Genomic DNA, 26,533 nt, shown 5'->3' with positions numbered 1-26,533 from the left:
CGAAAAGAAACCCCTGGGCCCAGCAGGGCCGAGGGGGCGACGAAGGTGAATGGAGGATCGCCGAGGGCGGTCGCCGCCGGCCCGGAGGGACGACGCCATGAAAATGGGGAAGGAAACATTGAGAAGGCCACGGCTAGAATCTTGCGCATCTTGACTGTTGTCTTTTCTTTTTTATTTTTTTTTGTTTCTGGTTTTGATCTCCCGTCGAAACATGGCAACCTCTGATCCACAATCCTCTTGCCTCTCCCCCGTGGTTGTTTTGGTTACGCCGAGCACCGTTGGATACGGTGAGCAGAGGGAGCAGGAGGAGAAGAATCGTATGGCTGACCACTGCGGCAAGCTACACGCTCCAAACGGCGGCCAGGATCCTTTTGATCACCTTGCCTCGCCTCCTTGAACATAGCTAGACACTATACTAGTACCAGCAGCACGTTGCAACACCTCCATGTCGCAATCGCCAGCGGCACCGTCGACGACGAGCCAGGCGCCCCTACCGGCCGAGGGCGCTGGCTTGGCTCAAGGGTCAACGGGCGTCAGCCTCATATCGTTCCTCACGGCCCTGGGTAGCGCCGTCGTCGTCTGTGGGATCCAGCTCGGCATCTTTCTCTTTCTGAGGAACAAGATACCTCGAATCTAGTAGGCTCTGCTCCCTGCTTCTTTTCTTTTTCGACCGTCTCCTGGTTGCTAACCAACGGTCTCGCAGCAAACCAAAGACATACTTGGTGCCGGAGCGCGAGAGGACTCCTCCGCCTCCGTCGAATGCCATCGGCCTCCTCTACCGCCTCCTACGCTTTGATGACCGTGACCTCATCAAAAAGTGCGGCCTCGACGCCTACTTCTACCTGCGCTATCTCCAAACCCTCCTCGTCATCTTCGTTCCTATTGCTTCTGTCACCGTTCCCGTGCTGATCCCTCTGAACTACGTGGGCGGTCTGGGCCAAGAGCTCCTCAACGACACGGCGGGGGCTGGCGCAAAGGGCCGAAGCGCCAACGCGCCCAAGGGCCTGGACACTCTTGCTTGGGGCAACATCCCCCCGGAAGAGCAGCACCGCCGCTGGGCCCATCTCGGCGTCGCCCTGGGCGTCATCGTCTGGGTCTGCGTCATCTTCTTCGTCGAGCTGCGCGTCTACGTCAAGGTCCGCCAGGACTACCTGACCAGCCCCGAGCACCGCTTGCGTGCCTCGGCCACCACGGTGCTCGTGAGCTCCATCCCGGACAAGTGGCTGTCCGAGGATGCCCTGCGCGGCCTGTTCGACGTGTTCCCCGGAGGCATTAGAAACATCTGGCTGGTCCGCGACTTCACCCCGCTGCTCTCCAAGGTCAAGAAGCGCAACAAGGTGCTGCGCCAGCTCGAGGCCGCCGAGACCAAGCTGGTCTGTCTCGCCAAGAGGAATCAAATGCGCGGCGGGACCGGCGGCATCCTGCAACGGCTCAACCCGTTCGGCGGCGCCAAGCGCCTCAAGCGCAACAGGGCCGTCGACAAGGCAGCCCGCAAACGCGCCTCGGAGCCCGGCGGCGTGCGGGCCAACGTGCCCCGCCGCCACGCCGACAGCACCGTCCCCTACGCCCCATCCCTCCCGACCTCGTCCTCCTCTGTCTCCTCGGGAAGCGGCGGCACCGCCTCGTGCCGAACCACCGACATGAGCGGCATGATCGTCACCAACAAGACGTGGTTCTTGCAGTTCTGGAGGCCCCCGGCAGGCAGCTACGCCTCGCCGGTCCCCCAGGGCACCGCTTGGGGCCGCCACGGGAAGCCTCACAAGACCACCTTCTGGCAGCTGCTCAAGAGGTCGCTGCCGGGCTTCAAGACGAAGGCCCCCAAGGTCGGCTACCCGCCCGCCGCCTCGCGCGACTACCGCGACGAGCTTGACGTTGACGCCGACGCCGAGTGGCGCAAGTGGGTTTCGCCCCAGGAGCGTCCGCGCCACCGCGTCAAGCCCCGGTGGATGCCCGCGTTCGTGCCGGCCTTGCCGCTGCTCAGCAAGCGCGTCGACACCATCTACTGGTGCCGCAGCGAGCTGGCGAGGCTGAATCTCGAGATCGCCGACGACCAGCGCCATCCCGAACGCTATCCGCTCATCGGCACCGCCTTTATCCAGTTCCACCACCAGATGGCCGCCCACATGGCCTGCCAGTCGGTGTCGCACCACCTGCCCAAGAACATGGCGCCCCGCATGGTCGAGATCTCGCCCCAGGACGTCCTCTGGGGCAACATGGCCCTCCCCTGGTTCACCATCTGGATGCGCCGCGCCCTGGTCGTCGTCGTCGTGTCCGCCATGGTCGTGCTCTGGGCCTTTCCCGTCGCCTGGACGGCCTCGCTGGCCCAGGTCGACGCCCTGGTCCGCCAGTACGGCTTCGTGCGCCGGCTGCTCAAGAACAGCACGACGCTCGACCGCATCGTCAAGGCCGTTGCCGGCGTCTTGCCTTCCCTCGTGCTGTCGGTCCTGCTGTGGTTTGTGCCGCGCTTCTTCGGCCTCCTGGCCGACTTCCAGGGCTCCAAGACGGGCGCCCAAAAGAGCGAGATGGTCCAGACCTACTACTTTGCCTTTCTGTTCGTCCAGGTGTTCCTCGTGGTCTCCATCACCTCGGGCACCCTCCAGACCCTGTCCAGCCTCTCGCAGAACATCGCGTCCACCCCGAGCCTCCTGGCCGAGAACCTGCCCAAGGCCGCCAATTACTTTTTCGCCTACATGATCCTGCAGGCCCTCTCGACGAGCTCGGCGACGCTGCTGCAGACTAGGACCCTGCTTCGGTGGTTCATCCTGTGGCGGCTGGGCGATCACAGCACGGCGCGGGCCCAGTGGGCGCGCAACATGCGCCTCAACCGCGTGAGATGGGGCTCCTTCTTCCCGACCTACACCAACATAGCCTGCATCGCCCTCATCTACTCCGTCGTGGCGCCCCTCATCTCCCTCTTCGCCATCGTCACCTGGGCCATGCTCTGGCTCTCCCACCGCCACAACATGCTGTACGTGACGCGCTTCCGCACCGACACGGGCGGCGTGCTGTACCCGCGGGCCATTCACCAGACCTTTGTGGGCCTGTACGTCATGGAGCTGCTGCTCATCGGCCTCTTCTTCCTCGCCCAAGACGAAAAGGGCGGCCGCGCGTGCTTTTGGCAGGGCATCATCATGATCGTCGCCTTCGTCGCCACCGTCATCTACCAGCTCGTCTTGAGCTCCTGCTTCGGCCCCCTGCTCCGCTACCTGCCCATCACCTTGGAGGACGAGGCCGCCCAGCGCGACCTCATCTTCCGGCGTGCCCAGGCCCGTCGGTTCGGCCTGCCTGTCGACTTTGACTTTGCCGACGAAGCGACCCGCATGAGCAACAACGAGCCCGGCCCCAGCGCCAGCGCCAGCCCCAACCACAGCCACAACCCCAACCCCAACCGCAACTTCAACCCGGCCAACGCTACGATCACCCCCGCCGCCGCCGTCGCCGTCGACAACGACGACGACGAGAAGCAACGCAGGAGCAAATCGACCCGCCCGCCGCGGTTCCAACCCCCGGCTCCGCTCCGCACCGCAACCCTCGCCGCCGTCCACTACCGACGCCAGCGCCGGCAGCGTGACCTCGAAGCCCAGCGCGCCATGGGCGACGCCTTCTTCGGGGGGCTGTGCGACTCGATCGAGGACCTGGCGCCCAACGAGCGGGAAGCGCTGGTGAGGCAGGCGTTCCAGCACGAGGCGCTGAGGGCGCGGCCGCCCGTGGTGTGGATCCCGAGGGACGACTTGGGGGTCGGGGACGACGAGGTCAGGAGGATGGCGGGGTTCAGCGCGTGGTTGGCGGCGAGCGACGAGGGGACCGCGCTGGATAGCAGGGCGAATGTGGTTTGCGGGAGGAGCCCGCCCGATCTTTGGGAGGGGGACTTGATTTGCCTGTGAGCGAGTGCCGAGTCTTGTCGGCGCCCTGGACGTTGGGTTGCGAGGGATGATGAGAGGTGCGTCGGGAGCTTCTGGACCGGGCCAAGCCGCCTGTACCAGCACCGACGACGGCCCGGCCTCGGCCACGACAACATCAACGACCCGGAGGTCGGCCACAGGTCCTGCGTGTGTTCTTCGACATGTGTGGCATTGTATGACTATCGAGCATTCTTGGCTTTCTGTCCCTTTGTTTGCTTTTGTATCCCTGAGCTCCATAGCATTGAACAACTAGGTACATTATAATTACACCTGTGCGTGCTTGTTGTTTACAAGCACAGTCCTTCTCCTGCTCCTCCTTCAGATGCGTCCCCCAGCCTTCTTCTCTTTGCCGCTGCCCTTCACCCTCCTGCCTCTCGATCCCTCCACCCTCGTGCGCATCTCCCCCAACGCAGAATTCCACAGCAGATGAGCCACAAGCCTCAAATACTCCCACCCAGCCACCACAAACGCCTCGACCGGCCTGAGCATCCCCAGCACCCGCTCCGCCGCCGCCGCCGCCGCCACGCACCACGCCATAGACACCAGCTGCAGCACGCCAATCACCGCCGACGCCGGAGACACGCCGGCGACAAGCCTCGCCTGGTCAGGGGCCGTGTAAAAGTCCCACTGCGCCTCGATGACCCATCGCTGGGCTTTTTTCTCCTGTCCCTTGCCCCTCTCCTCTTCTCCACCAGCGGCCCCGGGTTTGGCCCCGGTTTTGGCCCTGCCGCTGGCGCTGGCGCTGGCGCTGCTGCTCCTCCGCCTCTTGCCCCGGGGAGGGCTCGCCGAGGCGTCGCCGGCCGTCACGGCCGCGTAGCTGGGCTCGGCGCCCTCCTGGACGGCGTGGAGCTTCTCCTGGGCCGCGTCGTACGGGGGCGGCGGGGTGGGGTGCACCATGGTGGCGTGGTCGTCGCCGTCGCCCGGGGAGGATGCGCCTGTGGCGGAGGCGGCGGCTGGGGCTGCGGCGGCTGATGGAGCGGCGGGGGTCGCGGGAGGAGCTTCGGCGAGGTGGAGGACGCTGGTGAGGCGGACGGGGGCGCGGTGGAAGGGGAGGAAGCGGATCGAGAAGGTCTGAGTCAGGGAGAGGTAGAGGGTTTGGGTTTGCGGATCGTGGGCTGTGGGGGGAGGGGTGGTTGTTAGTAGGTTGGTGGATAGGTGTAGGAGTAGGGGTAGGAATAGGAGTAGAAATGGGGTAGAATGAGCAGGAAAAAAAAAAAAAAAAGTTGAACAAAAAGAGAGAAGAAAGAGATTGCATGACATACCGCATGAGTCGATCGAGAGGCGGGTCCCGGGGCTCAGGATCTTGTCTGTTGCATGGCGAGCGTCAGCTGGGAGACCCTTATTCGCTCTCCTTGTGTAACCGTACGTGATGATCTCACTTACACCACCGGTAGATGGCCGCAATCAAAGCCCTCGAGTCCACGTTGCCGATGCCCGGGACGTGGACGCCCTTGAAGGACGGGACGCGGCAGAAAGGATGCTCAAAGGCGGCACCGGGCGCATAGTAACGGTAGATGGCGTTGCGCTGCTCGTCGGGAGAGCCCTGGGTAAGCGAGCGGACGACGGACTCGATCTCACGAGCTGGCAAGACAGCAGCGAGTGAGCCAGTGAGTTAAAGCGTGGTCAAGAGATATGGGACTCGACGGCAGCGGATGTAGATCTTGCTCGTACCTGGATTCTCCATGGTGATGGCGGCGTGGGCTGGATTGGGGATATGATGGAAGGTATGGAAAACGGAGAAGAAAACCCGAGGGGAGGGGGGGAAAGGGTATGCAAGATGGATGGATGGTGAGAGCGAGAGAGTGAGAGGTGGTGACACAGCAGATCCGGCCTCCTTCATATCTGGATCTCGTCCCGCGGATGCGAGGTAGGGGGGCCGGCGGAGCGTGGTGATGTCATCACCAGGGATCCCCCTCTCAAGGAACCACACACACATTTGCATGTGATTGTCCTCACGGAACGTTGCCCTACCCTGCAAGACATTCGATTGTCCCCAAGGCTGATCGTGACATGATCATGACATTCGGTAGTCGGATTATATATAGTATCTACAACATCATTACCACGTCATCGTCGTCAACCGCAACCTTTCAACTCCACAGGCCAGATTCACAGATAAAAAAAGAAAGAGAAACAAATCCCCGTCCACAAAGCGTGTATGTGCGTGTATGTGTGTGTGTATGTGTGTGTGTATGTGTGTGTGTATGTGTGTGTGTGTGTGTGTGTGTGTGTGTGTGTGTGTGTGTATGAGAGAGAGAGAGAGAGAGAGAGGGAGGGAGGGAGGGAGAAGGGTAAGGGAAAAGGGGGAAGAAGAGACGATGACGAAAACAACTTTCTCTCATCCCTTCTTCCGACTCCTTTCCACACCCCCTTACCACCCGGCCTCTTTTTTCTTCTTGTTTCATCTCGTTCCTCTTTCCTCGATCCGCCTCCATACCATCACCACCGACGAGGCTCATCCCCCCTCGTCGATCTCCTCCTCCTCCTCTCCGGCGTTGACGACCGCGCGCTGCTCTCCTCAATCACCACCACCTCGTCCTCATCCCCGCTCATCACCGACGACGACGGCGGCGGCGGCCTCGACCTGCCGGGGTTCTCGTGCCTCCGGCTCCCGCGCCGCCTCCTCTCGTACTCCTCCTCCACGACGACCGACTCGCTCGCCGGCGACATGACGGACGACTCGGTCATCTCGTCCACGATGACCGGCGTCGCCCTCCCGCCGCCGCTGCTGCGCCGCACGTGACGGCGTTGGTGGTGGTGGTGGTGCTCCTCCCGCTCCCGGACCACCCGCCGCACCCGCGCCCGCTCCCGCTCCCGCTCGGGCGCCGCCGGCTTGCGGCGGACGTAGACGCTCCCGGTCCCCTCCGTCACCACCGTCGACCCGCCCCCGCCGATGGTCGACGTGACGTCCGGGTTGCCCAGGTTCACGAACCAGTACACGATCCACAGGAACAGCACAAACGCGGCGACGGCGCCGAGGGTGATGCCCGCCACGGCCCCCGGCGACGGCGTCGGGCTCAGCGAGCCGTAGTGCAGCGGGATGGCGTCGATGGTGTCGGTGGGGCGGATGGTGGTGGTGGTGACGACGGTGGTGGTCGCGGCGGGTGCTTGTTGGCGCGGGGCCAAGGTGACGGCGCGGGCATGGTCGCTGGCGCCGCCGCCGGCGCGGGGAAGGTGGGGGGGGAGGAGGAGGGCCGCGACGGGGTCGGTGTTGGGGTCTGCCGTGGACCTTGGCTGCGGCTCTGGTTCCGGCTGCGGTTGTGCTTGTGCTTGTGCTTGTGCTTGTGCTTGTGCTTGTCTTGGTCGTACGGCTTCGGCCGCGCGCAGCACGCGCGGTTGAGGTGATGGTGGTGGTGCGGGGGGCGCCATGGCGCAGTTGATGGTAATACCTAGCTACGTACTTGGCACCGGGGAGACGGTGCGTACGTGCAAGAGAACGCTATGCTGCGCCCCGAGTCGAATTCGGCGATGGATATCACGGTGGGTGGGCAGGGTGAACCGTAGTAAAGAAGAGCTCGAGGCTGCGCAGGCTATCGACGGTCGGGCGCAAGAATCACACGGCAGCTGAGTGCGCCAGAAGGCGGCTCATGAGAGGGACAGTTCCAAGCCGTCTTGATGTTGACGGAGCAGCCTCAGAAAGGAACAAGAATTCCAAAGACCATGTCGGCAGGGTTTCTGTAATGTCCGCCGGACAGAGGAAGAAAAGATAAAAAAATTCCGAGACACAGCGGCGAGAACAGGTTGGTTGGTTCATAGCAGAATCCTCCTCCCCTCGTCGTCGCGCCCGCAGGCGCAGCGGCGCAGACAATCTGCAGGCAGCGCAAAGACATGCGCCAAACGGTGGGGGATTGGAGGAGGCTGGGAAGCGGCGCCGGCGCCGAGAATACTACCCTAGCCCTCCAACCAAGAAGCGGAAGACGGAGCTTGGCGCATCCCACCCCTGCACCCCCGCTAAGCAGCGCCGACGACCACGTTGACGACGGGATGGAACGCCTGCCGAGACACAGGGGACAACGGCAGGCCCTGGGTAGCCAACGTCAAGTGGATGGAGGGGCCCGGTGATGCTATGATAGAGCAGTAATAGTGTGGTATGGTAGTATGGTATGTAGGTATCGTACGGCATCCAGAACGATGACAACAGCGTGCGTCTTTGCGCAAAGCATCATGACCAGAAGGACTTGATCGTGGCCTCAAATGAACCCTCGTATCGCCCGTATCGTGACGGGCTTTTTCTCCTTCCCTTCCTCCTTCTTCTTGTCCTTACGGTCCCTCCGCGACGAGCCATGCCCTTCTTCGCCTTGTTACGTCTTGTCAGCACTCACCCAGCCCAAAGGGTTTTTTTTCGGCCACGGAGCGTGGCTCGACTAACCTCGACCGTGGAATCTCTCGGGATGCGAGCCGGCGGTCTTTTGGGGTCCCGAACCTGCAGGGCCGTCCGTCGCGACCGGCCTCGACCCGCCCTCGCCTTCGCTCTCGTCCTCGCCCTCGCCCTCTGCCTTCACATCTAAAGACCCCGGCCCGCGACCTCGAGCCCCAGCCGCGCCTTCATCGTTACCAGCCGCCGAGGTTGGAGGCTGCTCCAGCTTGCACCGCAGATCCAAGAGCTCCTCCTCGAGCGCCGCGCACTTCTTGGCCAGCGCATCGTGCTGCTTCTGCAGGGCGGCGTACCTGGACCGGCTCCCCGACAAAAAGCGCTCGAGCTTTGCCTCGGCCTCGTCGCTGAGCCGCGGCCGCTGCTGATGCTGCTCCTGGCTGGCCCTCGCGATCTGCCCCCGAAGCTCCTCGATGCGCGCCTTGTAATGCTCTTCGACCTTCCGCAGCTCCTCCTCGCGCGCCGCCACCTCGCGCTCCAGCTCGCGGGCGCGCGCCTCGGCAAGCGTGGCCTCCTGCATGGCCGTTTCCAGCTTGGCCTCCTTGCCCTGGTACTCACGCTCCGACGCCGACAGGCGCGCAATCTCTCCGCGGAGCTTCTCGACCGCGGCGGTGCTGACGTCGGCGGCCTCGAGGTCCTGCTCGGCCTGGCGCTGCTTCTGCTCGGCCTCGACCACCATGGCCCGCAGCTTGTCGCACTCGGCCTGGGCCTGGCGCAGGCGCAGCCCGAGATCGCTGGTCTCCTGGCTCCGCTTCTCCTGCTCGTCGCGCAGCACGCGCAGCTTGTTGTTCAGGCCGATTTCGTACTTTTTGCTCATGTCGCGGCGCCTGTCGGACTCCTTCTTGATCTGCGCCTCGCCGCGTTTGGCCTCTTCGAGGCGATGCCGGAGGCTGCGGTTCGCCATGATCAGATTCTGCGTCTCGGCCTCCGTCGCCGACACGCGCATCTGGCGCCTCCGCAGCTCTCCCATGTGGATCATGTGTTGCTCCTTGATGAAGCGCTCGTACTGCAGATCGTTGATCAGCTTGAGCCGCTCCCGCTGGAGCATCGTCACCACCCGCTGCACGTTCGCATCCGCCCCCGCAACGGACCCTCCGCTGGGATCCGTGGCGCCTGACGCCGCCGCCGGCTCGCCGGGATGTTCTTTCTGGCCGGAGAGGAGACCCGGACATGGCGCGCCATCGCCCGGTAGCGACGGCTGCTGAAGCCCGCCCTGCATTGAGCGGACCGAGCGGAGCGAGGAAGCTCCGTCGCGAGTCGACACCGGAGGCGATGGTGCTGGCAATTGCAAGGCCGCCGATGCGTCCTGGTTGTTGCTGGCCTCGTCGTCGTCGTCGGGGGCGGTATCGGCAGGTGTCGGCGCCTCGGCCTCGGCTGCCTCGACGCCGGGTGGGCGTACATCGCTCACGTCGTCGTCCGCCTGCCCCAGCAGCGCCGATCCGGCTCCTTCCCTATCCAACGCCTCCGCCGGATCGAGGAATGGCCGCTCCGGCAGAGAGGGTTCGATGTGAGGGAATGACGAGCCGCGGTCGATGAGCAAGGCCATGCAGTCGGCGAGCACCTCGTCGGCCTCGCTCTTGACCCAGCGGTTCATGTCGGACTTTTCGGAGTCGATGGTGAGGTGGATGAAGTTGGGGTGCAGCATGTGCCGCTTCCGGTAGTGTTCTGAGCGCTCGCGCATCTCGTCGACGGGCAGGTCCATCTCGTCGGCCACGCCGGCATGCCGGAGGTAACGGTGGGGCTTGCGGATGTAATCGACAAAGTTGAGCGGATACAGGCCGTAGAGCATGGTGAAGTACTCGGCCAGGTACCGGATGGTGTGGCCGTCTCTATCCGGGGCCAGCAGCGCCGTCTTCCAGGGGATTCCGCCGCCGGCATGGGTTGCGCCCAGTTCGGTATTCTGCTTGGTAAAGTAGGAATCGCGGTCCCAGAAGAGCAGGCGCCCGTAGATGCTGAACAGGGTGGGGAGCAGGGGAACCAGCGAGCTCGGGATAAAAGGCAGGATCATGACGAGGGCCATCAGGGCGAGGTTGACCGTGGTGGTCGACTCGTCCCGCTGGAGCGACTGAAGGACGCTTCCGAAGAGCGGGGTGTCCTTGATCTGGTGCAGGTGCGGCGGCCCGCTCGCGAGATAGCTGCACAGCAAGCTCAAGGCCGAGTTCCGGTGGTCCGGCTCCACGACAAAGGCGTTGAGGGCCGTCATGAAGTCCTTGGGATCCCGCCTGCCAAAGGCCAGGAGGGCGTCCTTGACCATGGCCTGCTTCATCTCGATCGACGGGTCCGTGTCGGGCGGGGATTCCACCAGGGCCACCCAGCGCTCGATGAGGCGCGAGATGAGCGGCACCAGGCCGTCCTCGCTCCAAGCGGTCGGATCGTCCACCTCCTCGGCCGCCACGAGGTCGATGATATGCTCCATGGCCTCCTTGGCAAGGCCCCTCTCGCTCGTCACATGCTCCAGCACCGGATCGAGCAGGCGGTCCCACCACTTGAAGGTCCTCGCCGGCATTCGCAGGGCGGGCCTCAGCTCCTTGAGGATGGACAGGAAGGCGGCATACCGCTCCGGGTGGTTCTGGACCACCTTTTCCCACACGGCGATGAGCTCATCGTTGAGGCGTTCGCTCGCGGCGTCGTCTGGTTTGTTGTGCTTTTCGATGTAGGCCGTGATGACGGCGTAGATCTCGGAGGGAAGCGGGAGCGTCGGGGACTGCAGGTAGCTATTCAGGGTTCGGGAGAGCTCTCGGGAGGATCTGGGGGAGGGATGAGCACCGTTAGCGTAGCGTTCACAAGGGAAACGAGCCAGGAGAGAACCGCTCCCTTCTCCCCCCCCTCCCCCCCTCCCCAAAAAAATCCAAAATATATAGCCTACCCCGACGAAGCCATGGCGGAGGCGCCCTGGCGAACTGAGCTCGTATCGGAGATTCGGCGATGTCAAGAGGAGGAGACCAGGGCACGATGGAGAGAGAATTTGTCCTGGTTCCCCCTGTCAAGTCCCGCGCACAGCGTGGACTGAACTGGATTGTTTCAGTCAGCAACCTGACGCTGCTCGCGCGTTTCTGGCGGATGCATTGGACGTCAGCGGGATTGAAAATCGAAACCAGAGAAACTACCAAAAAAAAAATCCAGGTTGCCGTCTCGTTTTCCCGGATTTTTTTTTTGGCCAGGTGAGCTGATCAGAGGTGCAAGTCGAAGAACTTCAACCCCACTCGTTGCAGGCGAACAAAAATCCATGTCAGCTGCCCGAATTGGCAGTGCGCAAGTTGGTTACGTGAGGTGGTTGCGTGGTTACGATACCATACATGCTTTACGTACCGCATAACGTCATCGCGTCACGGTACGGAAATGTGACGAGCTGATACACATATGCGTACTCCGTACACGTACGTACTGCGTACGACCATGGCAAGCCTGAGGGACCCACAACGGCCCTTCCCCCGCGCTAAGCAGACTAAGTGGATCCATCCCCAGACTTGCGGTGGGGCCTGATCGTCTGATGCAGTGGGCTGACCCAAATGCCATCTTCCCGCTCTGACATGCCCTCGATCCCCCTCCAATTGCCCCTCCTTGAACTGATTCCGGTGGGGCCTCTTTTGCTCCGAGAGCCCCTAGCCGCGTGACTCGTGACTCTGGCCCTTGTGCGTTTCGTCTGGCTGTGTAACTGCTCAGGTGTTGACCCCTCTCCAGGTCCTCCGCCCGACCCCCCCCCCCCCCCCCCCCAGCAAGCTGCTGGCATACAAAAGTCTGCCCATTGACCACTGCCTTCTCCCAACTCCCCTCTTCCCCCAACCGCTTCTCGCATATCTCCTCCTCTCCTCTTCCTCCAAGCTCGCGCCGCTTTTCTTTCTCACCACAAACCATCCCATCCTCCCCGGATATCCCAGCTCGACCACTCGTATCCTGGCTGTCAATTAATCACCTTCTCCGCCCCCCGCCCCCCCCTCTCTCTTCCTTAAAGCCATATCACGTTGCCAAAGATGGCCCACAAGACGTCCGCAGTGGCAGACGAGCCAATTGAGGTTCTGTTTGCCCTGCACAACAAGTTCGACCTCCTGGACTTTGCTGGTCCTCTCGAGGTGCTGAACACGGCCCTCCATGATCCCAAGGATCCCAGTAAGTCGCCACCCGCTTTACCCGGTCTTGGACGCAACCAGGAGCCTCGGGCGGAGCATGCCACGAGCCCGATTGGTGCCCTCTCGACGCACGGCAGCTAACGCACTTTGCTCGTTGCCCCTCCCAACAGCTTCCAAGGCCTTCGAGATTACCATCGCCGCGGGCGAGCCCCAGGTCCTCTCGGACCAGGGCGTCCTCATCGGCTCGCAGTGCACGTGGAAGGAGGCGCACGAGCGCCTGAACGACTTTGACGTTGTCGTCGTCGTCGGCGGCAACGCGGATCCAATCCTCCAGGCCAAGGCCGAGCCGATGGACCTGATCAAGGCGTACTCGGAGCTCCAAAAGAACGACCCCAGCCGCGAGCGGACCCTGCTGTCGATCTGCACGGGCTCTCTCTTCCTCGCCGAGGCCGGCCTCCTGTCGGGCCTGTCGGCCACCACCCACCCGGACTACATCACAAAGTTCGAGAACCTCTGCAGCCACGCGGTCGTGAGGGACCTGGGCGAGCACACCGACGTGATCGAGGATGCTCGCTACGTGGTCAACAACCTCCGCTTCGAGCTCGGCGACGAGGACGAGAATCCCTATATCCGCCGCAAGTCGGACGCCACTCGGCGCCCGTCCAACGCCCGGTATGTTTTTCTTGGCAAGGCAAGCCACCCTCTGTGACGGAACCGGCACCGCTGACAAGCGACCCCAGGAAGGGATCCATCTCGTTCAAGAGCGCAGGGCGGCGCGAGTCGATCGCCCGCCGCGCCGCCATGCGCCTGGGCGGTCTCCGCGTGATCACGAGCGGCGGCGTCGCAGCTGGTATGGACGCCGCCCTCTACGTGGTTAGCATCTTGGTGTCGGAGGAGACGGCCAATGAGGTCGCTCGCAGCCTGCAGCTGACGTGGACCAAGGGCGTCGTCGTGGACGGCCTGGACGTGTAAGATACAACAGACAGGGAGGAGTTGGGTATAGACGCGTTATTGCGGATGGGTGATTATCGCAACAGCGGGTCGATAGATTTGGTACAGATGGGTTATGGCACCGTTGCAGCGGTCCGGTTAGGCTGCATTGGAGGGCGCCGCGTCTGGGTTTGGCATGACTGGGAAACGAACTGCATGAACGCAACTGAATTGACTTGATTGACGTCTTTCTCCTCATGAGGTGGATGCGCATGTGGACGGAACAGGACAAGCGTCAACACTGTGCATACGTAACCAACTCTACTGCTGCGTATACGTAACGTACTTTTCTTGGTACCGTCCAGGGTTCCGGGGTTCCGTGACTTGGTGCCCCGCAGCGGGGTTCGTGAGGAAATCCCGGCGGGGCTTGGCAGCTCGGTTTGCCGCCTGTCGACGGCCCGCTTCCTCTCGGAACCAGCAGAAAATCTGGTTCGATAACGGACCGGGGGTCGACGGTTATCGTCAAAAACGTTGTTGACCGAGCTTCCATTGCGGCGGCCAACGAAGGCGGGCTCGACACCACACAACACCTCCCGCTTCACCCCACGCCCAGCTCTTCCTTAGCACCAGCCATGGCGTCGCAAGCCGTGGCGGCCGCGGAGACGGCCATCAAGGAGCTCCCGCGCCGGTTCGGTACAAAACAAGTCTTCCTGTACGTTCGAACCCCTTTCACCTACCCGCACAACCTGCACAGCCCGCGACCTCCCTCGGGATGATGACTCCCGCCCCCGTCCTTCGCGACGCCATGCTGACAACGGGGGGTCCCGCTTCTTCCAAAACCAACAGGCCCAAGGCCGTCGTCGCCTTCCTCCGGCCCAAGCCCAAGCAGCCGCCCAACCTGGCCACCTTCGCCGTGCCCATGGAGTTCAACAAGCTCGACCTCCGCGACTACCTCTACCATGCCTACAACGTCGAGGTGCTGTCGGTGCGCGCCTACATCCAGCAGCCGCCGCCCGAGCGCCGGGGCGGCGCGCCGCAGGGCGGGCGGTGGTACCGGCCCAAGTCGAAAAAGTTCATGATCGCCGAGCTGGCCAAGCCCTTCGTCTGGCCCGAGCCGGTCCCCGAGAGCGACCGCGAGGCGTTTGACCACAAGATCTGGCAGAAGATTGAGGACCACAAGGAGAGGGCCAACCAGCGGGGCGAAAAGCCCGGGCACATCCCCCTGCGCAAGGACGAGGAGAGGGAGTACGGCGTGTCGAGGGAGCGGGAGGTCCTGAAGGAGCTGGCGAAGGAGTACCTGGAGAGCGGGGAGTGGAAGGGGCCGAACAGCGGGAAGTGGACGGAGGTGGAGAAGGAGCTGGATGCCGAAAAGAAACAGGCGGCATGAGGAGGAGCGGGAGGGAGCTGGTGGGTGGGACGTGGGACGTGGGACGTGATGCGCACGGGTCGGGGAACGCTGACGTGGCGTTTTGGTTGGATTCGAATCGAAAGGTGTGTATGTGTATGTGTATACCTTTGGTCAGGAGCGGGGTGGTACGGGGGGGCAGGGAAGGATTTGGCATGAGCTACACCACCGGTTGGGCCGGATGTATTATACGACGGATATACGGTACCCAAAACAACCTAAGGTAGACAATGGCGTAGTTGGGCTTGTACATTCACCGGGCAGCTTCCCCCTTCCGTCGCAGCCGTAGCAGCAGCAGCCTCGCTAACCTCCTCGGCCCACCACTCCCTCCGCTGAAACTTCAACACCTCGTCCCCCCACGCCCACCACCCGGCCGTCAAGTTCCGCGCAAACACCTCGAGAGCTTCATAGCTGTCCGGCAACAGCTCCTCCAACAGGCCCCGCAAGTTCGGCTTGCGCGAGTGCACGTCCGGCACCGAAACGATCACCTTTGTCTTGACCGCCCCCGCGCCACCGCCGCCAGCACCGCCGCCAGCACCACCCCCGCCGTGCTCATCCCCCCAAGAGGGGGCCCTCCGCCGCGCAATCACCAGCCTCTCCCAAGGCCTCCTCCACGCCGACTCGACCGGCACCACGGGCTCCCCGCGGGCCGTCGCCTTCACCCAGACCCACTCGCCGACCGGCTCGACGCCCCATTCCGCAAACAGCCCCTCGGAAGAGGAGGAGGCCGTGCCGGCCAGCAGCTCGGCGCAGCGCGGGGAGTTGGTCAGCCACACGGCGACGAGCCCGCCGGGGGCGAGGCGGGAGGCGATGGGGAGGGCGGAGAGGAGGGAGCGGAGGGTAGGCAGGTCCGGGGCGGTGCGGTAGTTGGTTGGAGCCTTCGCTTTGGGTTTGGCGGCGGTGCCGGTGCCGGTGCTGGTGCCGGTGCTGGCGCCGGTGCTGGTGAGAGGTGGGTCTTGGCTAGCGGACGAGGCGCGAGGGTCGTGACGGTGGCGGTGGCGGTGCTTGCGCCGGGCGGAGCGGTTCGGCCAGGGCGGGTCCAGGACGACGAGGTGGAATTGGCCCGGGGTGGTGGCGGCGAGGAAGGCGTCCCGCGAGGGGAGGATGGAGGCTTGGAGCAGGCGGGAGCCTGGAGGGCGAAAGAACGCCGCGTCCGAGGCGTCGTCTGGGGGGTTTCCTGCTTGGTTATCCGGGGCCGTGCCGCATGTGCCAAGAGCGGAGGAGTCCGCCGGGGTGCTGTTCTTGAGGTTTCCCCCGGCGGCATCCGCCGCTGTCGGCGATGGCCCTTCTGAAATGGGTGCGGACACAGGCACGGTGACGCGCGGCAGACACCACGGACCCGCGTACGACCTGCGGATCTCGTCCAGCGCCGACTCGACGGCGGCGCGGGTCATGAGCTCGGCCACCTGGGCTGCGGCCGGGGCGGTCGGCGGGCCGGACCCGCCCCCCGTCTTGGGCTCCGGGGTGGGGAAAGGCCATTCAGGCGGAGGCGACGAGATCAGCCTCCGGAGCCCCCAAGGGCCCCTTGTTTCTGCGTCACGTGCTCCGTTCAGGTCGCTGGGGGGCACCTGGGCCTCTTCAATGGACCTGGGAAGGTCGAGGAGGACCACTGTTTTACTCTCGTTCTGCCAGAGAATGCTCGAGGACGATGCCATCTTGTCCGCCAAGCCTCCCCTCCCCTTCAAAAAAAAAAAAAAAAAAACAACTTTGAAAGGTCGGCCGGTCGGATCCCGAGGCCGATGGTTACTCGACGGGAGCTACCTACCTACTCTACTCGAGGTGCCGGGAGACGTTGAATGCCAAGATGGATGAAGGTTGCTGATGATGAAACTGTGGGGCGCGCATCACAGGTCCCGTCCACGTGCCAGCCGCTGCTTGAAATTGCCCGTCAGTGGTTGGTCCGTCTGTAGGGCGCCCACTGTGAACCCCCCCCCCCCCCCCCCCCCTGGCTGAAGTTTCCGGGGAGCAGGCGGGAGGGGAGGGGGGGGGGGGGGGGCAAATCGGTAATCCTCGGCTTGCCGGAGGCGGGGGACCGGCCGAATGCTAAAAACCTGGAAAGTCCAGGCTCGCTTTTGTGTGGCTGACCCGAACAACCAGAATGACGTCTCCGTCTCGGTGTTGCATTTCCGAATCCGACTTTCTCTTCTCCCTCCCTCCCAACGGTCTTAGAGATAACGCACTTTTTTTTTAACCCACAGCGCAAAACACCTACCCACCGTGCATCGTACATAGCAACATCGCTGTTGCGTTTGCTCTCTTTTGCTCGACCCCAAGACCACGCCGGCTCGAAATCATCTTCCTCGCAACAGCCCCGTCGGCCTCGCTCTGATGCCCCTGTAGCGGCGCACGTGCCGATCAGCTCTTCATCTCCCCCGCCGTTGATCCTATCCACCCTCTCCCCCGCGTCGCAAACACCGCGGAGCGCAGTTCCTGCTCTCCGGGACTGCCCCCCGGCCCACATGAGCGCCCATGCCTCCATGCCGGGGGTTCTACCTTCTCACATGCCGCGCCCAGCGGCCGACGTGTCCCCGGCAGCGGTAGCCCCTAGGAGAGAGCCCGCTGTCTGCCCGACGGACGATGAGGCACGGGTCCCGCGCAAGACGGCTGCCAAGGACAAGCGCAGCTTCGACTATGTCTGGCGGTCAGGTGTCGCGGGAGGGATGGCAGGTTGCGCGGTACGTCCTGTCCTGGCTTGGGCCGGCGTCACCGGATGGGTGATCTCGGACGTACAACACAAAAGAGTTTCCGCTAATACCCTCTCGCAGGCCAAAACGGTCGTCGCGCCGCTGGATCGCGTCAAGATTCTCTTCCAATCCAACAATCCTCAATTCGTCAAGTACACAGGGTCCTGGGTCGGCGTTCGGGATGCCATCAAAGACATCTACCACCAGGACGGGCCGCTCGGGCTCTTTCGGGGTCACTCCGCTACGCTCCTGAGGATCTTCCCCTACGCCGCCATCAAGTTCCTCGCCTACGAACAGATCCGGGCTGCCATCATCCCCCGCAAGGACAAGGAGACGCCGCTGCGCCGCCTCCTCAGCGGCTCCCTGGCCGGCGTCACCTCCGTCTTCTTCACCTACCCGCTCGAGGTGGTCCGCGTGCGCCTCGCCTTCGAAACCAAAAAGGACACCCGCCACACGTTCCGCTCCATCTGCAAGCACATCTATAACGAGGGCAAGTACGGGACACCATCGGCCGCCCGGGGCGCCGCCGACCCGTGTTTTACTCCTTCTGCCGCCGCCGCCCCTACCACCACCACCGCCGCCACGCCCGTGCGCGGCGTCCGAACCTTTGGCATCGCCAACTTTTACCGCGGTTTCACGCCCACCATCCTCGGCATGCTTCCCTACGCCGGCATGTCCTTCCTCACGCACGACACGGCCGGCGACCTCCTCCGCCACCCGTCCATCGCCCGGTACACGACGCTCCCCAAACCCGCCAACACGCCCCCCGGCAAAGCCGCGCCGCTGCGCTCGTGGGCCGAGCTGCTGGCGGGCGGCATCGCAGGCCTGGTGTCGCAGACGGCGTCGTACCCGCTCGAGGTGATCCGGAGGCGAATGCAGGTTGGCGGTGCGGTGGGGGATGGGCATCGGCTGAGGGTGGGCGAGACGGCGAGGCTGATTATGCGAGAGAAGGGGTTCCGGGGGTTTTATGTGGGACTGACGATTGGATATGCCAAGGTCGTGCCGATGGTGGCGGCGAGCTTTTATACATATGAGAGGTTGAAGATGTGGTTTGGGATATAAGTCGGGGGCAAGGGAGGGGCGTTTTCTTCTTTTTTTTTTTTTCTTTCGGGTTGGTTGGCAGCTGGTCTCGTGTCTCTGTATAGGGCATGATATGGCGTTTGGGCGGTTTCCTTTTTTTTGTGCGTCTACCTTAGACCTGAGGTACTGAGCAGCATGGCTAGATCATTAGATTTCCGAATGGCGGAACTTGGCATCAAGAACTTTGGAATAAAAAGTGGTTTGTCCATATCTCGGCGCTCGGTCACCTTGCGGCCGTGGAAAGAGGGATCGAACTCGGCATCGTTCCTGATGATGATGATGATGATGATGATGATGATAAATGGGCGCTCAACAGCGTCATGTATATAAATCCTAGGAAGCTTCCAGGTACATGTGGCGAATCACAGGATGATGGAAGCGACCAAGGGCCTTTGCTCTTGCTCAAGGTGGCTTGTTATCGATGTGACACTTCTCCATGTATGCTCTGTTTACCGCTTTGCCCTCGACACAGAGCATCGACTCGCCGTAATATATCGTCAGTTGCCACATCCAATAGCTACGGGTTGCACAAGCATTGTCAACGCTCTCAGGACCCGTTCACACACACCACCATGGATCCCAACAACAAGCCCAAGGCTGAACACCCCAACTCTCAGCAGCAGCAGGAGCCAGGACCGCTGGAGAACAAGCCCATCCCGAAACCCCGCCACCACGGCCCCGCAAACCACAATCAGCACGTCTCCGACCCCCTGGCGCACTTCCTGACCATCCCCTGGGCCGCCGCCCTCCTAACGGACCCGGCGGTGCTGGGCATCGAGGTGACGGACCGTCGGCCGCGCCCGGACGGGTACGCGCGGCTCATGCGCAGCGTGGTGAACGGCAGCGGGACGGTCCGGGCATGCGTCAGCTTTGTGACGATGCGCTCCGAGGGGTCGAGTGTCGCTTCCAGGGGAGAAAGCGGTGGTGGTGATGGTGGTGGAGGAGGAGGTGGTGGTGGTAGGACCAAGACTCGAGAGGATCCGAAGCGGCCTTTCTTGCAGTTCCACGTGCTCTTGGACGTCGGAGAGGATCTCTGCGGGTATCCCGGGGTGATGCACGGCGGCGCCATCATGCTGATGCTTGACGAGGCCATGGGGTCGGCCGCGAACCGGAGTCGTGAGTCCAAGTCCCCCCCCCCCCCCCCCCTCTCCCTCTGTCCCTCCGTCCACCCACGGACGGCTCGCCCCCCCGTCTGCGACGCAGGACGCTGTCGCTGACGGGCTGTCCGCCGCAAACAGAACACGTCGTCGCCGTCACGGCGGCCATGAAGGTCAGGTTCAGCAAGGTCATCAAGCTGCCGGCCGTTGTCCTCGTCCGAGCCCGAGTCGTCAAGAAACAGGGGCGCAGGATCACGGTGAGAGGCTCGGTGGAGAATTCCAAGGGTGAGTTTTCAAAGACCGCCTGGCGTGAGGCACGACGAGATTTGGTTGGAGCGACAAGAGAGACGATGGCAGCTAACCGTGGAGCCTCCCGGTCAGGAGAAATTCATGCCGAGGCCGAGTCGGTGCATGTAATCCAGACCCTGCAGAGGAAGGCGAAGCTGTAGAGGGGGGGATGAGCAGAAGAGGCTTATCATGTGTTGAAGCAGAATTCGATCATGATTATGGGGCTACGGGACGGCCACGCGGAGGGTTGTAAATCAAGCAGGGAGGCATGTTGTGTGGGGGGGCCGAGGTTCATCAGAGAGGCTCGCTTCACTCAGGTCAACGCTATCCTCCCTCGGCCATCGTACCAGACGTCGTCAAGCCTGAGGAGGTGTATCATGGCTTGTCAGCAAGCCATGACTTGCTTTAGCACCAAGCCTATCAGAGAGCAAAGAAACCAATGGTGGCCTAGTGGATGAAAATCAGGAGAGGGTCTCAGGAGGGGGTCTCAGAAGAGTGTCAATAACAGCTAAAGAGATGCACCACGGGGAGGGAGAGAAGTACAACAAGAAGTGAATACCTAGGTACTATAGGTGTAAGTGCTTGATTGCTCCCACCTCGTGCCAATTCCTGGTGCCAACAAAGACCCACCCCGGACGACTTGCATGTCCACCTGTCCACCTGCCAGTTGATTGGTTAACGGTAGGCCATGTTCCCCTTTGGGATCCACTATTCCAGGTCCATCGAAGGCCGAAGTCCAGCGGGACCGCCCCCCCCCCCAGCGACGCGCTTCAGCTGTCAAGAGACGCGTCTGCAGAAGGAGACGGTCCCCCCAAAAAAAGAGGGAGGGTAGGAGAACAGTACAACCTTGGCCTTTCACAAGACCATCTTGTCACGTTTGGCTCTTTGATTTCCCGAATCCAATTCTACGAAAACACGAAAAACAAAACAAAAAAAAACATGGCCAAGAGCAACGACACCCCCGCAGCAACAACCGGGAAACGAAACCGATCGCAGCAAGACGAGGAGCCCTCCTTGACGGTCAAGAAGCGCCGTTTGAAGTCGTCAACGGTCCCCGAGCCGCAACAAAAGCCCAATGGAGTGCGACGTGCCCGCAGCCTGAAAGAGGCTTCCACGCCAAAGGACGCCGCCACCCTCTCTTCCGACGACAAGGCCCCAGCCCAACCAACCAAGAAGACGCCGGCCGACCGCGCATCCAACGTCTACGATGTCCCCGACTCGGACGACGACGAGCTCACCACGACAGGCGTGACGCCTCACCCGAGGCGCTCGAAGAAGCCAGCAGTCTCCGGGGCTGCCGAGGTCGCCGGCGTGGCCTCGGCCGAGCCGCCCAAGAAGAAACGTGGCCGGCCCAGCAAAAAGGACCGCGAGGCTGCGGCCCAGGCTGAAACTCAAACGCAAGCGCAAGCACAGATTGCCGGGCCCGTCGAGACCGAACCGCCCAAGAAGAAACGCGGTCGGCCTAGCAAGAAGGACCTTGAAGCTAGAGCCCAGGCTCAAGCTCAAGCGCAAGCGCAAGCGCAAGCACAAGCACATGCTCAAGCACAAGCACAGATTGCCAAGACCGTCGAGCCCGAGCCACCCAAGAAGAAACGCGGCCGGCCCAGCAAGAAGGATCTCGAGGCCAGAGCTCAGGAGGCTGCTTGGGGAAAGAAGGACAAGGCCACACAGCGGGGCGGCCTGCTCCCGCGCGATATCAATGGGGCATCGGAAGAAGGCGCCCGGGTGCCCAAAGGGATTCTCACGCCCCGGAAACAGAGGGATGACGAAAACCGGCGACCGAAGAGCGTGGCCTTTGAACAGGCCCTGGACGAGGAGGACGAGGACGGCTCGCCAGGGGCGAAAACGCCATCCAGGTCTGAAGCAAGGCGCCGCCAGGAAGAGCCTGTCGAGGCCGCGCGGCTTTATGGAGGCGCCAAACACCAGCAGGCATCGGTCGACGGCGACGAAGACGAAGATGACGAGGTCTGCGCCATCTGCTCCAAGCCCGACTCGGAGCCGCCCAACGAGATCGTCTTCTGCGACAGATGCGACATGGCCGTGCACCAAGAGTGCTACGGTATCGCCGAAGTCCCCGAGGGAGACTGGTTCTGCCGCAGCTGTCTCCAGGAAGACGGATCCCTCCTGCCCAACGGCACCGGCGCTGCCTCCAAGGGCTCCGTCGTTGCCCGCGAGGATCAGCGGCCCGACATCCCCAACTTTGACGAGCATCTCTGCGCTGCCCAGCGCGTGCTCTTGGATCGGTGTGCCGGTCGCCGCCGCATCCGGCTTCAGGGCCAGGATGAGGCTTATGAAAAGGCGTACCAGCTCGTGGAGCAGACGGTTGCGGCGGGAGAAGGGAATTCCATGATGGTGATCGGGCCCCGCGGGTGCGGGAAGACCACGGTAGGTTACTCCCATGCGAGCGAGGCGCCTCGCCCTCCCCCCTTGCTGTTGTGTACAGAGCCCGGCTAACGAGCGCCTCGTAGCTGGTCGAGTCCATCATTGAGGATTTGTCCAACAAGCATCCCGACGAGTTCCACGTCGTGCGTCTGAGCGGCTTCATCCATACCGACGACAAGCTGGCGTTGAGGGAGATTTGGCGCCAACTTGGCAAGGAGATGGAGGTGGAGGATGACCTCGTGAACAAGGTACACGAGCTTCTCGGCTTGTTACGTCTGGCGACTCCCGCATCCTAGGCTGACAAAAAGCAGACCACCAACCACGCCGACACCATGGCTTCGCTGCTGGCCCTCCTCTCGCATCCTTCCGAGATGGGCGAGACCCAGGACGGCGTGACGTCCAAGTCGGTCGTCTTTGTCATTGACGAGTTCGACCTGTTTGCGACCCACGCCCGCCAGACGCTGCTGTACAACCTCTTCGACATTGCCCAGGCGCGCAAGGCGCCCATCGCCGTCCTAGGGTTGACGACCCGCATCGACGTGGTGGAGAGCCTCGAGAAGCGAGTCAAGAGCCGGTTCAGCCACCGATACGTCTACCTGTCTCTGCCAAAGAGCCTTCCCGCCTACTGGGCTGTCTGCCGCCAGGGGCTGAGCATCGATGCCCGGGACATGGCTTCCGAGGGCATCGACGAGAGCCTGGAAGGGCATGCTGCGTTTTGGGAGTGGTGGAACAAGCGCGTGGATGTAAGTGCGCTCGTCTGATTGACAGCCATCATCGCTCCGTTTCGGCTCGCTGACCGACATTGGCCACCGCAGTCGCTGTACAAGACGCAAGCCTTCGCCGACCACCTGGAAGCGCACTTTTGCAGCACCAAGTCGGTCTCCGCGTTCCTCACGAGCTGCATCGTACCGCTCGCCACCCTCTCGCCAGCAGCACCGACCCTGCGGATCCCCGCCGCAGGAGCATGCGTCTCCCTCGAGGCGCCAGACTCCAAGCTCCACCTCCTCGCATCGCTCTCGGACCTGGACCTCGCCATGCTCATCGCCGCCGCACGCCTCGACATCGTCGCCCACACCGACACGGTCAACTTCGCCATGGCCTACGACGAGTACACGTCGCTCATGAGCCGGCAGCGCGTGCAGTCGTCGGCAAGCACCAGCGTCGGCATGCTAGCCCTCGGCGGCGGCGCGCGCGTGTGGGGCCGCGGCGCGGCGGGCATCTCGTGGGAGCGGCTGGCGTCGCTGGGACTGTTGGTGCCCGCGGCAGGTGGCGGCAGGGGTACGGCGGGCTTGGGGGGGTTGGAGGCCAAGATGTGGAAGGTGGATGTTGCGCTGGAGGAGATTCCGGCCGCGGTCAAGCTGAACGGGGTGCTGGCGAGGTGGTGTAGGGAGATTTGAGGTTGGGGGCGGGGTTGCATTGCATGGCCAGGACAGAAAGGAAACGATCTACGGAATTCTACAGCAGAAGATCGGCATCGCTGCCCGGCCCGACGGGCCAAGCCGTTAACGGTCATGCGAAATGCCCGACTCAGGCTTCGCTCAGGCACCGCTGCGCTGACGAGATATTCCAAGGCGGTTTACCCCATGTCGCGCGCGAGTCGTGGAACTCGGATCCAACAACGACCTCTCTCCCAGCGTTGGGTCGGCCTTCCCGCCCTACGGTAGTCAGATCTAGCCTGAAGCCTCGATTCATCACAGCGCCCCGCGCCTGCGCCTGACTCGGACCTTTTTTTTTTATTTTTTTAACCACCCTCCATTCTGGTCCGCCCGCGCGCCTATTTTGGGTGCGGCACAGCCATGTAGGGAAGCGTGAAGCGCCCACACCACGTGGCTAAAGTCGCATTGCAGCAGCCAAAGAGGAGGGGAGGGTGGTGTGCGCCACACCGTGGAATAGGTGGGATGCTTGCCGAGATGCAAGCCAAGCGGCTGACGGTTACGGTTGATCTCAGCCCTCCCGGACTTTGCAGCTCCCGCGCCGAAGGTGTGCATCAGGGGGTGAGATGCTTGATGACGGAGGGGTGATGTGTGATATATAGAACGGCCTCGACTGTCAAGCACACGCAAGGGGCTTCCTGGGAAGGAGGGCTGTCGTCGAGAGAATCGGGCCCTGACTCTGCGTGCTTTCTGGCATCGGTAGATCATGTTATAATAGCGCATACCTCAAGAGTTCCCCCGGACCAGGTCAAGAACGCGGCATTGCTTGCTTGCTTGCTTACTTGCTTGCTTTGACACACGCCACGATCGGTGACGCAGCCCGCTCTTCTGCCCGCGTGACCTTCGCTCCCATCGCACAGCCGTCGCACACAGCATACCAACGCCATGTCAAAGCGAGCCGTCTTTACCACCATCACGCCCCTGCCGCCGGGCGTCACACGGCAGATCGTTCTGGACTTCCTCCATGACCACTTCGAGATGATCGACCTGAACCCGCTGGTCAAGGAGCGGCATCCCATCCCGACACCGCCTCATGCGGAACCCGACGAGGTCGGCTGCAAGTGGTTCTCCCTGACCGACAAGATCTCGTACCTGCCCGGCGTCAACGGCGATGTCACGTACACGTGCGCCTTCAACGATCTGCCCACGGGCTTGCAGACGCACTGCTACGCCCCGGCGGGGCTGAGTACGTTGTCCCTCTCCTCTTACCCATGACCGTCGAGCTTCCGCCCCGGCCCGCTGACGCGTGTGCGGCTCTTCTCCCGCAGCCATCCGCGATAAATGGACCGTCGGGGGCTCCCTCCCCGGCGAGCCGCTGCAGCCGGTCGAGCTAGGCCTCAAGGTGCCGCCGACGGGCTTGTACCTGCGCGAGGACGTTGATATGCGCTGCAACGTCATCATGGCAAGCTTTGTCAAAAAGACGCTAAAGAGGTCGCACGCCGCGCTGGTTGAGCGGCTGAAGATCAAGGCAGAGAGCGCCGCCAACGCGGGCGCCGGCCGCGATCTGTATCTTGGCACCCACAGCAACAGCAACAGCAACAGCGGCAGCGACAGCGACAGCGGCAGCGGCAGAAGCAGCCGACGCAGCGAGAGAAGCGATGTCTCCTCCGTGACCACCACAACCCTGAGGGCTGGGCTGGGGCCGACCATTCCGGGGCAGCCTTACCGGCCCAACCCCCTCAGCTGCCACCCCGTGTCGACGTTCGATCCGCCAAGCCGCGCCTCCTCGTACTCGTCCTCGTCCTCCGTGTACAGCGTGCAGAGCGGTAGCAGCGGAGCTCGCAGCGTCAGCACGAGCCCGTCGTTGTCGGCGACGAGCCGGCCCTCGACGCAAGGCAGCCTTGACTCGCAGCAGCAGCAGCAGCAGCAGCAGCAGCAGGACCATCAGTGTCAGCCCTCTGGCTCGCAACCTTTTGGCAAGGACGCGTACGCATGCTACCAACCCAAGCAGCCCGTGCTCGTGCCGGCGTCTACTGCAGCCAAGGTCGCGCCGATACGCCCCAAGATTGTCACCCCCGGCCGGTCCTCCGGTACCTCATCGGGTCCAGAGCCAGAGACGCCGTTCTTGCGCACCTCCCGGGCCTCGTTGGACCCGGAGCCAGAAACGCCGTTCTTACGCAACGCCCAGTCCAAATGGCCGCTGGCAAATGAAGCGGCACCTCCGCCTTTGCCGTCGCAGTGGAAGCAGGCGCAGCGACGACAACAACAACAACCACAGCCACAGCCACAACAGCCATCATTTTCGGGCTGGCCTTTCAACCATAATTCCAACAACTACAACAATACCCGCTCACAAATGCAGCAGGGGCTCCTCATCCAACCCTACCGGCCTCCGAACCCTGCCGGCACCACCACCACCACCACCACCACCACCATTACCATCCCACGACCCGCACCGCAACCCAACCCTCGCCTTTCCGATAACCCTCTCTGGCAGGCCCTCGGCGGGGGGCGAGCTCCACCGCCAGAGGCGCAGGCGTGCATGACAACCCCACGGAGCCCTGAAACAAACACGAACGCTAGGCTCCATCCTGGCGCCGCCGGCTCCGGCTGGGCAAAGTACGCGTTTGGTCCCACCTCCCACTCCCACTCCAGCTCGGGTACGGCCTCGGGCAGCGGGGGTGGGTCGCAGGAGGGGCGTCAGGAGCGGCCGTCCTATCGCCCCTACGCCCCCGGGGGCGCGAGGAGCCGTGAGGAGGAGAAGGCAGGGCCCGCCCGGCGGTGGGACGGCGGGCGGTACGAGGATGCGAGACGGGGCCATCCGGACTATCCCCACATGAGTCCCTACGCGGATGGGGCCTGGGATGGCGGGAGGATCGCGAGCGGGGGAGGCGGGTTGCTGCCGTGGAGAGCCGCGGGGAGGTCGGTGGTGGGTTTTGATCGTGAAGGATGA

The 26,533-nt window shown here is 63.0% G+C and overlaps 11 protein-coding genes across 11 annotated transcripts; 7 read left to right on the top strand and 4 right to left on the bottom strand.

Moving 5' to 3' along the window:
- Positions 1-445: 445 nt before the first annotated feature.
- Positions 446-3,884, top strand: VTJ83DRAFT_4937 (uncharacterized protein; the record flags this gene model as incomplete). The annotated part of the gene is made up of 2 exons (XM_071011481.1): positions 446-636; positions 704-3,884. The coding sequence occupies 2 exons, from the start codon at positions 446-448 to the stop codon at positions 3,882-3,884; spliced, it is 3,372 nt and encodes a 1,123-aa protein (XP_070866387.1).
- Positions 3,885-4,220: 336 nt separating this feature from the next.
- VTJ83DRAFT_4936 (uncharacterized protein) lies at positions 4,221-5,586 on the bottom strand (the record flags this gene model as incomplete). Its single annotated transcript, XM_071011480.1, has 4 exons — positions 4,221-5,017; positions 5,165-5,209; positions 5,286-5,483; positions 5,574-5,586. The coding sequence occupies 4 exons, from the start codon at positions 5,584-5,586 to the stop codon at positions 4,221-4,223; spliced, it is 1,053 nt and encodes a 350-aa protein (XP_070866386.1).
- A 755-nt stretch (positions 5,587-6,341) lies between these two features.
- Positions 6,342-7,271, bottom strand: VTJ83DRAFT_4935 (uncharacterized protein; the record flags this gene model as incomplete). Its single annotated transcript, XM_071011479.1, has 1 exon — positions 6,342-7,271. One exon carries the CDS (start codon positions 7,269-7,271, stop codon positions 6,342-6,344), a length of 930 nt encoding a protein of 309 aa, XP_070866385.1.
- Positions 7,272-8,092: 821 nt separating this feature from the next.
- On the bottom strand, positions 8,093-11,154 carry VTJ83DRAFT_4934 (uncharacterized protein; the record flags this gene model as incomplete). The annotated part of the gene is made up of 3 exons (XM_071011478.1): positions 8,093-8,199; positions 8,272-11,021; positions 11,141-11,154. 3 exons carry the CDS (start codon positions 11,152-11,154, stop codon positions 8,093-8,095), a joined length of 2,871 nt encoding a protein of 956 aa, XP_070866384.1.
- Positions 11,155-12,245: 1,091 nt separating this feature from the next.
- Positions 12,246-13,313, top strand: VTJ83DRAFT_4933 (uncharacterized protein; the record flags this gene model as incomplete). The annotated part of the gene is made up of 3 exons (XM_071011477.1): positions 12,246-12,381; positions 12,512-13,013; positions 13,082-13,313. 3 exons carry the CDS (start codon positions 12,246-12,248, stop codon positions 13,311-13,313), a joined length of 870 nt encoding a protein of 289 aa, XP_070866383.1.
- Positions 13,314-13,903: 590 nt separating this feature from the next.
- VTJ83DRAFT_4932 (mitochondrial 54S ribosomal protein uL23m) lies at positions 13,904-14,658 on the top strand (the record flags this gene model as incomplete). The annotated part of the gene is made up of 2 exons (XM_071011476.1): positions 13,904-13,983; positions 14,118-14,658. 2 exons carry the CDS (start codon positions 13,904-13,906, stop codon positions 14,656-14,658), a joined length of 621 nt encoding a protein of 206 aa, XP_070866382.1.
- A 236-nt stretch (positions 14,659-14,894) lies between these two features.
- VTJ83DRAFT_4931 (uncharacterized protein) lies at positions 14,895-16,331 on the bottom strand (the record flags this gene model as incomplete). Its single annotated transcript, XM_071011475.1, has 1 exon — positions 14,895-16,331. The coding sequence occupies one exon, from the start codon at positions 16,329-16,331 to the stop codon at positions 14,895-14,897; it is 1,437 nt and encodes a 478-aa protein (XP_070866381.1).
- An 804-nt stretch (positions 16,332-17,135) lies between these two features.
- On the top strand, positions 17,136-18,422 carry VTJ83DRAFT_4930 (uncharacterized protein; the record flags this gene model as incomplete). Its single annotated transcript, XM_071011474.1, has 2 exons — positions 17,136-17,351; positions 17,442-18,422. 2 exons carry the CDS (start codon positions 17,136-17,138, stop codon positions 18,420-18,422), a joined length of 1,197 nt encoding a protein of 398 aa, XP_070866380.1.
- A 590-nt stretch (positions 18,423-19,012) lies between these two features.
- Positions 19,013-19,986, top strand: VTJ83DRAFT_4929 (uncharacterized protein; the record flags this gene model as incomplete). Its single annotated transcript, XM_071011472.1, has 3 exons — positions 19,013-19,556; positions 19,679-19,822; positions 19,919-19,986. The coding sequence occupies 3 exons, from the start codon at positions 19,013-19,015 to the stop codon at positions 19,984-19,986; spliced, it is 756 nt and encodes a 251-aa protein (XP_070866379.1).
- Positions 19,987-20,764: 778 nt separating this feature from the next.
- On the top strand, positions 20,765-23,604 carry VTJ83DRAFT_4928 (uncharacterized protein; the record flags this gene model as incomplete). Its single annotated transcript, XM_071011471.1, has 4 exons — positions 20,765-22,210; positions 22,294-22,455; positions 22,519-22,950; positions 23,023-23,604. The coding sequence occupies 4 exons, from the start codon at positions 20,765-20,767 to the stop codon at positions 23,602-23,604; spliced, it is 2,622 nt and encodes an 873-aa protein (XP_070866378.1).
- A 921-nt stretch (positions 23,605-24,525) lies between these two features.
- VTJ83DRAFT_4927 (uncharacterized protein) lies at positions 24,526-26,533 on the top strand (the record flags this gene model as incomplete). The annotated part of the gene is made up of 2 exons (XM_071011470.1): positions 24,526-24,826; positions 24,909-26,533. The coding sequence occupies 2 exons, from the start codon at positions 24,526-24,528 to the stop codon at positions 26,531-26,533; spliced, it is 1,926 nt and encodes a 641-aa protein (XP_070866377.1).

The sequence above is a fragment of the Remersonia thermophila genome, chromosome 4 (assembly GCF_042764415.1).
Source record: "Remersonia thermophila strain ATCC 22073 chromosome 4, whole genome shotgun sequence".
Lineage (NCBI taxonomy): Eukaryota > Fungi > Ascomycota > Sordariomycetes > Sordariales > Chaetomiaceae > Remersonia > Remersonia thermophila.
The sequence above is the reverse complement of the archived record's forward strand: the minus strand, read 5'-3'. Positions and strand labels throughout refer to the sequence as shown.